The 14,461-nt window shown below is 39.4% G+C and overlaps 1 protein-coding gene across 2 annotated transcripts in view; it reads left to right on the top strand.

Annotated features, from left to right (window-relative positions):
• Positions 1–14,461, top strand: part of MEIS1 (Meis homeobox 1) — a 114,516-nt gene that overhangs the window by 86,996 nt on the left and 13,059 nt on the right. For both annotated transcript variants that reach the window (XM_075863119.1, XM_075863120.1), the window contains exon 9: positions 4,633–4,709. In XM_075863119.1, coding sequence (XP_075719234.1) covers positions 4,633–4,709 — 77 coding nt within the window. The remainder of the gene's footprint in view (positions 1–4,632; positions 4,710–14,461) is intronic.

Genomic DNA, 14,461 nt, shown 5'->3' with positions numbered 1-14,461 from the left:
AGTATGTGCAAAAAAATGCTTCTCTTCTGACATATTAGGGTTAAGGCCTGTTCTCATCAGCGTTCAAGCCAACGCTGATGTGAATTGGCCCGTAGGATAAAATCAAGTGTTGTGATGTACTAGAACTTGAGCCCATCATAACATGATGACCTAATGAAATGAAGTTCAACCATCCGGCTATTGGTGCTTTTGTATAGTTTCTGGTTTTCATTCAAAATCTTTTATGAATATGTAGTAGTGGTCTGATCATGGTGTACATGTTCATATATGCGTTTTACCCAAGTTTAAGCTTTATAGACTGCCATGGGTCTCTGATTTGGAGGAACTAGTGGTGGCAGAGCACTCTTACCTGGTATGGTGATATCACTTGATGGACCAACTGAGCATCAGAAACTCTTAGTAGAGTAGAGAGTGATGTGTGCCACTTACAACTTGAGTACTGACAACTTCTTCTAATAGACTTTGTCATCTGTAAGATGCAGAAGGGGAACCCACAGGACTTGGCTCAGTCTGTCGATGTCCAGACTTTTGCATTTTGTTGTATGATATTATTTGACTTACAGGGTCAGACTGGCCCACCAGAGAACCAGATGATCCTCCAGTGGGCCCAAACTCTAACACAATAATTGGCCTTAAAAGAACCCCATTTTAGGCTCTTTGGAGCCAATCACTTGCCACTAGGATCTATTTCTTATGGGATGATTCACAAACGACATACTAGACCTTGTTGATGATGTGTCCTATGTGTACATTGATAACAACAAGGGCCATGATTAAATGAAAAGTGGACATGTACATGTTCTATATAGATGGAGGGTGGGCCTTCAGAATAATTTCCTCTGGTGGGCCCAAGGTACCCCAGTGTGACGCTGTCCATACACATATACAAAACCATCTTATGTTATGCCTCAAGCATCTTAATGAGGTCTCCTCCTAGTGGTGCTTAACCTTTTCTTCGATTAAATAATATGTCAATATTAGAATATAATTAAATTAAAGGGGTTTTCCCACGAGAGACATTTATGACACATCTACAGGATCGTAACTGGAACCTGGAGTGTGGTGAACTTCCCTCCTTCGTTTTTCCATTATAAGAATAGCGATTGATGTATTGATATTGATGATGTATTGGAGATGTATTGTATGTTGCATTTTTACACTTTTGGAGTATTATATAACAAATTGAAGATTGTCATTAAAACTAATGTATGTTTCACCTTGGAGACCGGGTTCATGATTCTCACTGGTTGAAACGGACCATGTGATTATTTGTATTCACCTATTTAAAACGTAATGTTAGGCTTGACAAAGACCCCTCACTCACTATGGGTCGAAACGTTGCCTGTCGATTGTGGATGTCTTGACAATAAAAACCACTTTGAAGATTTGGAGACGTGTGCTGTTGTCCTACTACTTCTTTTGGAATTTACATCTACAGGATATGTCATAAATGTCAGATAGATGCGGGTCCCAGCCCTGGGACCCGCACCTATCTCCAGAACGTGGCCCCCTAAAACCCATTCAGCCACTATGTGTTGCGGCTGAATGAGGTGAATTCCGACCATGAAAAAGGTTGTATGGTCGTGAGTTACGTAAACCGCATAGCTCGCTGAGCTGCGCTGTTTCCGTAACTCCCATAGTAGTGAATGGCAGTTACAGAAGAAACGTAGCATGCGAGCTACCCTCTTTCCGCAACATCCATACAGTTCTTTGGGGCTTCCGAAAACCGCGTAGCTCAGCGAGCTACGCTGTTTACGTAACTCACGACCATACAACCTTTTTAGGGGGCCCCGTTCTGGAGATAGATGCGGGTCCCAGAGCTGGGACCCGCATCTATCTGACATTTATGACACATCCTGTGGATATGTCATAAATGTCTCTCGTGGGAAAACCCCTTTAGTGTGTATTATCTATAAATATATAGCATATGTACTTGTATATGTCATAAATATAGTATAAATTATAAATTTTATTCTTTTGGTGATTTATAGAAGAAAAAACAAAATAAATAGCCCTATACATGGGTAAATGAGAAGGTATGTTTATATATAGATTGTGAACTTCCCATAGTAAAAATAAGCAAATCCGCCTGGAATTACCGATGCTGACATATTCTTTACACCTCTTGAAGGCCACAATGAGCAATCAATCAGAAGAATGGTGGAATGCTTTTAAAAACAACAGGACTGTATAGAGTTATACGTGGATCAGAGTGTAGCAGGCAGGCATGCAAGAAATGTTAGGGCATGTCTAAGCCGTCTTAGCAAATAATGCTAATGGAATTAAAAGCTAGACTAACCAGCATGTTGTAATACAGAAATGGCCTTCTCACAGGTGCCTGCTCTTAGTACTACTGCTAATTCACAAATAAATATATGTACTATGAATGGAGATGTATTATTGCTGGCAGTGTGTGGACTGTAATGTCCTATCGTCAAAGTAAATAAATATTGACATTGAGTATGGGAAAAGTGGCCTGCACTTTATCTAAAAAATTAGGGAAGGTGCATAGGTACGATAAGAGAAGGTAAATAGTGTCTGGGTTCTGAATAAAAAGATGCAGGGGTGAATATTAGCTATCTTACAAATAAAATGACTTTTCAATTTCTTTTCCCATCTAGAGATATTTATAACCAATGTCCCATCATACACTCACAACCCTAAATTATAGTTGTCATGCATTTTCTTAATGCCAAGTATGCAAACTATTATCTTAACCTCAATGGACGTTAGGTATCAAAAATTCTCAAAGATTTCGACCATTTAGAATTGGCTTTTTATCTTCTAAAATGAAACATGTATCTTGACCAAGTGTTGACTTCTCGGAGACAGTTTTGGCACATAAGGCCTGTTGTCTTTGTAACTCCGGGCCCTTACAATCTTTTAGCAGAACCCATGAGGTTTGTATGAATACGGGATAAATGAACCCAAAAATTTAAGAACAAAAAAATTGTACTGTTGGACAAAAATCTTCAATCTGTATGCAGCCACTATTTAGTCGAATAAAGTAATTTTCCAACAATGACCAGTATATACTATATAGACTATGAGTGAGCATATATCGTGGTTATCAGTGTTTATCAGATCTAGACCTAAAGGAACCCCAATGTGTCATGTTTTAAAAATTTTCCATAGAGAAATCTTCTGTGCTTATTATTGATATTGTGGAACTAATAAAACAGATGAGAAATATTAAATGCCTTCTTATGACGTGGCAAAGCCTCCCTGAGGATTATATTTAAAAACCTCTGATAGTAAAAAGAAAAAAACCTTTGAAATACCAAAAAATATTGAGCTTGCAATGAAAATAGGGAATGATCTCTCTTACATAATATTGGTCAAGAATTGAGAATTCTAGACTTGGATGAATCACAAAGATAATCTCAGTAGAGCGAGTATCATTTGCATAGTTTAGAAAAGCTTTTGTGTCTACTTTGCAGGGCTTGTTTAATACTGTTTTTATAGTTAAAGTTGCTACTCAACATAAGGCCTGCATTATGCACTAGGATACCACAGTTGTCTATGCCCACTTTCCCAAAATGGTGGTAAACAGTAAGGTATGCCTCCTAATCCTCAGATTGTCTCATTCTCCCACTTACATTTGCTTTGAGACATACAACCCCACACACACTCTTTATACGGAGTGTAGATGTTGCTATCAATGTTGGGTTAACTGGGCCAGCGCCATGGTCAATGGTGGTTGAGTTGCATTTCAGTGCGATGTTAATTCTCTGTACTGCACACGTCATGGAATACAGTCGTAAAACAGTAGTGTGAATATGCCATAGTGTCTTCTATATGAATATCACTGGGTATCAGCATTAATCTGATAACATCCGGCCTGACGTACAAATCCATTCTTAAGTCATGCCTATAAGCCCTCTGGTTAATTTGTATAAATTATTTGCGTGACCCAGGACTGAAAGAATTCTGATTTCTAAGAGTATTGAATATGCCCCTTAAACTAGTTCATTAACATCATTTAATAAGTCATTGAGAATGATGTAATTTTCCTTAGTAAAGTACATTTGGGTTCTCATAGGAAATCTTATACCTCTATTATCCATAATGTTAATTAAAAAAAAGTCTTTTGAATAAGAGCATTTGGCCTCTCTTCCTGATGATTAGACTAAGACAGTTATGTTAATGTCAGGCAAAATATGCATTGAGTGACCTTAAATTGGCGCGTGTTCAAAATCCCAGCATTTCGTTGATGAGCCACATAATGTGGAGGACTTGGATCAGGATGCCGAAAGAGGCTCTTTTTTTAATTTTCTCACCCATTAGGTCTAAATACCTTGAATTCAATTTCGAAGTAGTGCGGGCAATCGCTTATCTGATTGTTTGCTGGTATGATACCCGCTTGATTCTTGCTCCTACTGTGTGCCAACGAAAGATAAAATGAATATGAGTGAACAGCCAGGGTTCTTAATAGGTATTTCTTCACTCCGCTAATTCTTATAATTGGTATGTCTGGGCTTCCTAATAATTAGATGATGTAGAATACAACTAATAAAAGAATGACACACCTCACCATTTTTCGCTTTTAATTATCGACTACACGCTGGCATTTGTATTTGTAACAAAAAGAGATCTAGTCACACTAAAGAGTAACTCTCTGTTATCTTACAGCACCCCTACCCCTCAGAAGAACAGAAAAAACAGTTGGCACAAGACACAGGTCTCACCATACTTCAAGTGAACAATTGGTAAGTAATTTGACTTAGTGTTTATACACAATCAGCGCTCCAGCCTCTGGCAACCTGCAGCTATTCATTTGTGTTACTATGGCACGCCCTGTAATTGCCTATTTTCCCTCGTAGTTTACTGATGCAAAAGTAATATGGCCTAAAGAATGTTTCCAGTGATATGAATGTTAATACTTTGGTACCAATATGACTGCAGTCTGATACTACTCAGAATACACAGATATTGCATTTAAATTAAATTAATACTGAGCAATGGCTGTAAGGCTGGCTGGAAGGATTCTACAGTCCTTTTTTAAAAAGGAGAAGAACCTGATCACGCTGGCTTGACATTGAAGAAACCTAAAAGGGATCTTTATCTTTTAAGGTTGTATTGATATGGGTCCATCCATTAAAGGGTTATATATACCATAGGGATATGCCATAAATGTTTGATAGAGGCGGGTCTCATCTCTGGGATCCATGCCTATCTCCAGAACAGGACCCCCCAAACCCTGCCCCGTATCATGAGGCGGCCGCTGTGCGAATCAATGGAGAATTGGTCGGGAATTACAGAAACAGCTGAGCTCGCTGTACTCCATTTTTCTCTGTAACTCTCATAGAAGAGTTGGATATGTCATAAATATCTTAGATGGTAATACATCTTTAGCTCGGCATGTGATTAATTTGTATAAATTCTCTGTGTGACCCAGGACTGAAGGAATTCTGATTTCAGTCAACACACCAGTGGCCCAAGAGATATGATCCCATTGGGACATGTAAATTTGAAACCTATATAATATTTTGTTCTCAGTTGACACAGAGCCGCAATGCAAAATCTGTAACAGTGTCCCAATCGCACATAATTTACAAAACTGGTCTCGTCATATGGAACTACTGTATCTCCTGAGGCTTCAGGGCCTAGTTACTACCTCTACACCCACGTAGTTACTCCCGTTTATATGAGCATAACACAAAGGAAAGCTCTGGGCAAAACTAATACACTTGTTATGCCTAGTGCAGGGTCTGAGGGGGCTGTGCATGACACCGGGATTATATGTTTAGCGAAAATAAAATTAAAGCCTATAGCCCTACTATCTCAGGACAGAAAGGCCTTGTGCTTGTTCACACTCACTGTTTTATCATTGTAGTCGAAAAGAGTGGTATAACCCTCAGGTTTGTTCCCTCTCTTTTATTCAATAATGTTGGAGTAGCTATGGAGGAGGGGAGCCGCACACATGTTAAAGAGGTTCTCCGGTTCGGAAAATCCCTACTTGTTACAGGGGACCCTTGACAATAAGGTGATCAGAAAGTGTTCCTCTGCCCTGCAATCATCTGTAATTGGTAAGGCCCCATCCCCATGTATGGGAGAACAGACCGTAAAAAGCAAAAGATAGGACATGTCCTATCTTTTGCGGTTCTAAGGCCCAGACACCTTCCCAGAAATAAATGTAATTGCGGTTTGCAATTACGGATAATTTTTACGGTCGTGTACATGGGGCCTGAGGACACGACTGTATTTTCATCCATCCGTAAATATTGCCTGGAAATACGGATCCGTAGTCATCCGTAATGGATCCGTATATACGGATCCTCAAAAAGAAGAAAACCATAAATGATATGCAACATCTGCAAACCCGGCGTCGCTTAGCAACGCATCCATAATTACTTACAGCTACAGGTGCACATCCGTAGCCATTCATAATTACGGAAGCGCGGAAGGATTTCTATGGGGAGTCCGTGTCATAATTACCGACAAGAATAGGACATGTTCTATATTTTACGGATCATTGCTACGGAACGGACACCTATCCATAAAAATACGGAAAGGTGTCCGTAGCCCATAGAAATGAATGTGTCCGTAATTACGGTCCGTAATTTTGGATGAAAAATACGGTCGTGTGCATGGGGCCTTAATGTTCAATTCCACTGCAGCGCCGCCACGGGAGAAATAAAACATTAGACAAGGCCCATTAATATCATTGGGTTGTCTGTGTAAGGCCCCATGCACACGACCGTAAAAATTCTCCATAATTGCGGACAGTAATGCGGTCCGCAATTACAGACCAATTTAGTTCTATTGACCGCGGACACCTATCCGTATAGCTACGGAAGGGCATAGAAATGTTCCGAAAATTATGGAACATGTCCGTTCTTTTGCATTTTACATGTCGTGCTCCCAAAATGCGGGCGGCCGGCGGCGGCTTCCGTGCCCGCAATCGTGGGCCATGTTTGCGGACATGGCCATGTGCATGGGGCCTAATACAGGACAGGACATGTCCAGAGCCAGAGATGCTCTTTGTAATCACTCACAACTCTAGCCAAGAGATGAGGATCCTGAACAGGGGACCCCACTCTATTAACTCAGAATTCCCTAGTAGGGTATATGAAAATGGATATTTTAAACTGGACAACCCCTTTAACTACTCTTTTAGTGATATTTCCTAGTATAATATTGAAAGTGGCTTCAAACCACATCTTCACCCAGTTGGATCCTTCAAACCATATATATTATATTTTCCATTTATTACCAAGCCAGTATAATACACATGCATTAGCCAGAAACGGCACGAGAAGTCACAGGATAAGTAAAAACAACCTCTAGGTTACACACTTGATCTTTAGCGTGTCATGTGGATGTTTAGCGTGTTATATAGATATCAGCAGGACAGTTAATACACCATGATGTTTGCTTAAGATCAACGCTTGTCAAGGAATCTAGAGCCCCATGTACTATCACTTGCAGCAGATTCATTTGATGTTTTCTTCCCCACAGCATATCTATATAGAAGGTTTGAGAAACCAGCGCTATCAGATGTTCACATTTCATTACATGAGATGTCAGTTGTGTCAATATAATTCTGTGTAATCTCCAATGTAACACCTTCGCGATAACTAGCAGCTTCTTGTGTTATATTTGCCATTATAGGATTAATATCCAAAGTACATTATCTGTGAGCGACAGGCAAACTAGCAGCCGTACACTATAAAGGTTATCAATTCCTGTGACCTGAATTGCCTTGGGAGATCAATTTTCTGCTGCCCTATTAAATGGAGGGCTGTGAATACAGGATGTTCTGTGAATGCAAATATGTTTAAATTGACACATTGTCATTTTTCAGTAATGTCGTTGTTGATTTCATGGTGAAAGGAAGATCTTCCTTCATATCAGCCTAATAAAAAGAGAACGTAAATGAATAATTAAATATTCTGGACGACCATTTCAATATTTTATACAACCATTTTCCTTCTAGCTTACAATGTTTCCTTCGCAGTCAATTGTTTTTTGCTTTCCCTACAGATTCTAATGTTTATAATTAGGTTCTCACTAAGTTAAAGTGGTTTTCCCATAATCATTATTTATCACCTATCCATAGGATACATTTCTGATCCCTGGGACCCCCACCGATCACGAGAACGGGCTTACCCTGCCGTTCCTGGGAACCCCATAGGAATGGAGCGGTAGTGCGCACGCTTCACCACCGCTCTATTCATTTCTATGGGGCTGCTGAAGATAGCGCTCGACAGCCCTATAGAAATTAATGAAGCTATATTCCTTTGGGGCTCATAGGAACGGCAAGGTAAGCCCATTCTCATGATTAGTGGGGGCCCCAGTGGTCAGATCCCCACTTATCCTGTGGGTATTTGATAAATAATAATTATGGGAAAACCTCTTTAAGTGTCAGGGTTTACTTGCCATAGAGGAAGCTTACACCACTGCTCTGGGCCCTGTAGGATGGGTGGGACTGGGAGGCTCCAGAGCGCCCCTCATTCAAGTGTCATTATTATTGATTCAAAATGCTGGGAGTGGAGACCTGGGAAACTAAGAAGAAAGGGGAGCTTTTGATGACTTTTAGATCATGGGCGTGGGGTACCTTCATTTTCCTATAGGGCCGTCCCTGTAGAACATTCTAGCGAAAAACCTTGCTATTCCACATAATTAGATTTTCCTTTTATTCACTTTAAAAAAAATGGCAGTCATATGGAGATTTTTTTATGCACGACAGATAATGATCTTATGGATTTAGTTATTTTGATCATCTGCCTTTTCAATATAAAATATATTAATTACAATTCAACGTATAATTTCTAAGGTACTTAATGTCATTATCAGGGATTTAGGGATAATCATTTTTTGTTATGAATACCGGTCCAGATCATAAAAATGCCTACAAAGGGGTTGTGCAGACGAGACAACCAATTTTATGAGCTCACTCTGGTGAACCCGGTATGTCCATGTTATACTACATTTCTCCCGAAGCAGCCGCTGCAAGGGGAATGTATAGCTGGCCACCTCTTGTCTTGGGGCTCCCATCTCAGTAGTTGGGAGCCAGATGAACAGTTTATGACCATTAAAGGGGTTGTCTGTAATAAAATGACCCCTTTACACCTTCAGCTCTATACGCGAAGTGTCAGGATCTCACACTTAGGTGAAATTAGTTTTTAACATTTCCTTTACATACTTGGAAGGTCTGCTGGCTGATTTTCGAAATATGTCTTTAGAATGTACTTGATAAACCAAGGTTATAACAGATCTTACAATATGAACAGTATGAAATACGATTTATTGTGCCTTTGTTCATCTCTGCAAGCAACAACTTTCCAAAATTTGAGCTTTTCAGTCAAAAGACTGAGCCTAACTTGTTAACACACATGTACATTTTTGTATTATTAATGACAAGCTACTGTAAATCACTGTTGCAGAGATTAAATAAAATGCTGAAGGGCAGCCTGGGTGCAGATCAGTCATAAATTATTGGCAGCAACACAGCATGTGGGAATACATGAAATGTGTATAAAAACATAAACTCACGTCTAGCGAGATGGTATTTAACAATGACTTTGGAATATGGAGTTTCTCCATATGATGATTATGGCAAGTGTTCTGCTGGAGAATCCCCTTCATTGCACATGTACTGAGCCTCTGCATAGATGCAACACATCACCTGTCATAGATCCTCTGCTATTTAATGTCAATTGTGCCCTTCAAGCTTTACAATTCATTTTTTTACATCGTTTTATTCTTATCTACAATTTTGATTGACCATAGAAAAAATTTCATGTGAACTGAAGGGAAAGAAAAAAGTTTTTATAAATAATCAGAGCTAAACATTGATTTCTGTGGAAAATAAAGTTATATAGGACTTTTCCTAAAATACCAGGTGGCCATTAAAGGGGTTGTCCACTACTGGACAACTGATGATCTATCCACCGGACCCTGCACAGTTAAGCCGCTCCGCCTGCCTCCGAGCACCAGACGTACATTCCCGAATCAGTTGGCTCCGGCCACTGAATAGCGGCCGAACTGCAGTACGGCAGCTCTGCTCCTATTCAAGTGAATAGGAGCAGAGCTGCAGTTTGGCAGCACGGCCGCTATGCTATGTACAGAGCCAACTGTTTCCGGCTCCGTACATCGCATAATGGGCCATAACATCCGCTGCCCGGAGGCAGTCAGAGCGGCTTAACAGTGCGGGGTCCTGGTGTCTAACCCGCACAGATGATATACTGATGACCTATCCGGTGGGTAGGTCATCAGTTGTCAGTAGTGGACTACCCCTTTAAGGGTCCTTTTATATGGTCCATATCTGCCGGAGCCATGATGTGGGCCATGAGAACGAACACTGATCAATGAGACATCTTGTTGATCGGCGCTCATTTGCTCCTTTCACAAGAAGCAACAATTGGTTATCTATTGGGATGAGCGATCATTACTATGATCGTTCAACCCCATATATTTCCATCATGTCGGCAGCAGATCATGTTTACACAGGGAGATGTTCTGCTGACCAGCGATCATTTTATTGGCCGCAAAAACGAGCAGATAAGCCGATGAACGAGCGTTGACTGGCTGATTGTTGCCCTGTTTACACTGGGCAACGATCAGAACACTGAACAGAGTTTGTGTTTAGGAGACTGGAACTCTGAACTCATCCCCTGTTTAGCATTTAGCATTTCCAGAGACAGATAAAGAATTTTTTCCAAAGTGGACGACTTGAGAAGGATTTATATTTACTGGTGATTTTATGATTTTACAGGGAAAGGCTCTTTTGTTTTTACATTGTACTGTTTTTTGTTTCAATTAGCTTATGGGACTACTATATTATGTCCCGGTCTAAGAGATAACAAATTTTACCTCGTAAAGTTCTGTCCTACTTGTGACTCCCAACCTCCGTGTCATAGTGGAGGCAAAGTAGAAATAGTGTTACCAGCCATGACTAAGGACGCAGATAGCGTCAGAAACGCGTAGGCTTTTTCTACACTGGATATTTTCCTCACACTCCAGGATCTTACACTTTCAACCAAATCTTATTCTTTTTAGAATTATTTGATTAATTAAACTTGGAACTCGTTCCATTTTAAACGCATCCACGCTGGATCCATCTTTCCCCCTTTTGCTGCTAGAAATAGTGTATTGTCTGCAGCCTGAAGTAATGTTTGGTAGGCCACATCTACCATAAATACACTGGCCCCATGCAGACGGTAGAGCCATACTATGGAGCCTTAGTAACTGAATTATGGAGATAGTCTGCCTACATGCAACGGTTCTTGGGAAGAGTATGTAAAGTGGCATCACTATACCACTTCTGTATTCCTCCGTATGAAATTGGAGGTATATCAAGGTACAGTATGACCCCAAGAACTCTCTAAACTCATAGGTTGTGTGGAGCTTTAATATGGACATGTGCTTGAGTCCTAAATGTAGAAAAACATTCTGGGAAATGTCACAATTACTTGGTTGCCAACCATAGCCTAATATTTAGACCAGAATAACATCCGATAAAGAATAGCCTGTAATATAATAGTAAACCACAATTTAATTTAGCTTTCCTGCTGATCTATGACTCAGGAGGAGGGCTTTCATATTTAAAATATATTTTAATTATTTATTTCCCAGTTAAGTTCCTCTAAGAAACTAAATTACACAGCATGTAATTTACATGCAAGAAAAGTGCCAGACTCAGCCATGAACTTCCTATGGGAATTTGTTGCCCTCACTGTAAGTTTAGGAAGATTGTTCCCTTGACTAAGTAGAATGAAATTTTTTATTTCATGTTTCCTATAGTCTGCAAATTATTCTTAACCAACCATTATTCATGATGAACTGTGTAACTGTTTTAATTATAGTATTTCACTGAGTGCTCTTTTTTAGGTACCCCAATTACATCAATCAGCGCTGATCACCATATAAAATGCTATACAGTTACACATAGGAAAAAAAGTATTAATTGTAATCAGTCAAAAATGTTTAGCTTGCATATTGCCCCAGACAGACTTGGAGAGTTGCCAAACAGGCGGTGTATTATTAGGGAAACTGAACAAATAACTTACAGGCTTAGGAGCTGTTCCATCTAGTTGCAAGATATTGTCAAGTAGACCTCCTTCTCTCCTGCTTTATCGCACTCTAAATATAAGTTATAATGACATATAATAAATACATATACATATAAAATAATATATAGTGTTGCCAAAATATTAAATTTTCTATAAACTATATGTAATATTGAGACACTCTTTTTTTTCTTTTTTTTTTTGCTATTGCTAGCCATAGACCTCTTTTGAAACCATATCCATGGCTGGAAATCCCCGAGTCCTCATCACTTCTTTTTACAGGAGCATTTATATCTGTGTTTAGAGCCATAGATGTAACAATAATCGCTAATCACCCGCTTATTAGTTAAAGAGGTTGTCTGATGTTTACAATCCCCTTTTGTTAGACGGGTCCCCCAAAAATAAGCTGATCACTTTTGGTCCCGCTGCTGGGATCAGTTGTAATCTGCAGGTAAACCTAGCAGAAAATGTTCACTTTCTCTACAGTGCCACCCCAGGCGAAATTAAGCATAACATGATGCCTATTGAAATCAATAGTAATGCAGATGTGCCGGGTCCTCCAGAGAGAGGTGCAATTTAAGTGGAGACCCCAACGAGCACCATATTTTAGATCTTATGGGACTTTTACTGGATCTGGAACCATGTGGGGACCTAATTGGGTCAATTTGTTATTTATGGTCTATACCTAGAGATGAATGTGTAGATTTAAAAAACTTGTCCAGGTAGAATTGGACTTCCATAAACAAGTTTAGTTTAGTTTATTCCCATACATTTTTTGGTGTTTGCTTCAGTGATACTACATATTCCTTACCATTCTGATTGAGCCTACAAAAATAGCACCTCCGTTGTATATCACACTTTTAATTCAGTTTCTGGACCATCATCATGGTTTTTTCCCTTAATACCATTGCATCAATTCAATCCAACACATCTCTTTAAATATCAGCGTGACTTATATCAGAATAAAACTAATATGTATTTTCAAAACCTTTTTAAGGAACTTTAGCTAAAATCTTGGAACCTTTGAGAACAAGTCAGGTTTTGGTCTGTTCTTGTTAAATCTCCCTAAGTGTGTTTACACAAAGTTTGACTTTCTGGTATTTCATTGCTTGCACAGACCTGATCCACACCTATTTTGAGTCAACAGTGGCCAAGAATGGTGCAGAGCAATTAAGCACAGCAAAACGTAGCACCAGCAAACTGAGAAGTGTGCCCTTAGAGACCTCTTCTCCCTTACATCATACTGCAGCCTGGGGCCATGCCTCCATAAAACAAACTGCGTTTTTAGACGTTAAAAAGCCAGTCTGAAATATTGAAAATGGGGCAAATGTTGCCTCCTTGTTGGATAAAACAATTTTCTCTTCTTAAAAAATGAAGGAGAGCCGGAGGCATGAGGGAAGGAAGTGCATTTGAAGGCATATATTGGGTAGAGCTCACTGTGTGTGTGTGTAAATGATGCATGGCTTTCTGTATCAGCATTAAAGGCTTTAGAGATTCTTTTCACTGAAAAGGAGGCGGCAGCACACTTAAAATAAAATCTGGGTCATTTAACAGTTCCACTAATATTTTATAAGGCTTGTGTATTTGTTGATGCCAACCTGATAGACCGTGGGCTCGATTTTGCCTTTTAATACTAGTCTACTTAATAACTACTGTGATACATAGAAAACATAAACAAATGTGGGAAATATGGCTTGGAGCAGTTTACTTTCTTTCTATGTATAGTTTATATGATGAGGAAATTGATCCTATGTTTCTCAGTTCTTTCCTATGCAAAACAATCTACATAGTAAATTGTAGCTTCCACTAACCTGGAGCAATTTCTATGTAGAGTCAGTGTTTCTGTTTGATGTTTTATTAGGTTACATTTCTCATGTTCTATTTAACTAGCACATGTGTCGGAGAAAATCTTGTACTATATGAGATTGCAGAATGATAACAACACCAAATCAAGATACATAATATGTGAAAGGGGGTCTCCAGTTTTATGTAAATAAAGTTTAATCAACGTATTTTACTACTTTCTTACATACTTTGTTTTATAATACCTTACCATTTTCAAGAACTCACCTTGCTGTCCGTGAATACAAATATTTTTGTTATCATCCAGAAACCTGTACAGATCTAGTCCTCTTCACATAGCTGAGAGGTGGATACAATTGTATTCAGTCTAAACAAGTGCTGATGGTGTTGAAACTAGTCCATAAATGACATGTGCATCTCTGTGACATTTGTATGGTTCACATATTTTCAGTTCAAATCTGCCCCCCCCCCCCCCATATAGAAATTCTATATTACAGCACTCAATTTCTAGATAAGAGGAGTTGGTGGGACAAGTGCACAGGATGCTGGATGCCAGTGGTGCGCCAACAAGCCATTCTGCCTTGGTCAGGGTATTTAGATATTGGGTTAGGGTAGCAGACTGAATCTTTACCCCAGGTAAGGAA

The sequence above is a fragment of the Rhinoderma darwinii genome, chromosome 4 (assembly GCF_050947455.1).
Source record: "Rhinoderma darwinii isolate aRhiDar2 chromosome 4, aRhiDar2.hap1, whole genome shotgun sequence".
Taxonomy (NCBI): domain Eukaryota; kingdom Metazoa; phylum Chordata; class Amphibia; order Anura; family Rhinodermatidae; genus Rhinoderma; species Rhinoderma darwinii.
This window is presented reverse-complemented; position numbering and strand designations above follow the sequence as displayed.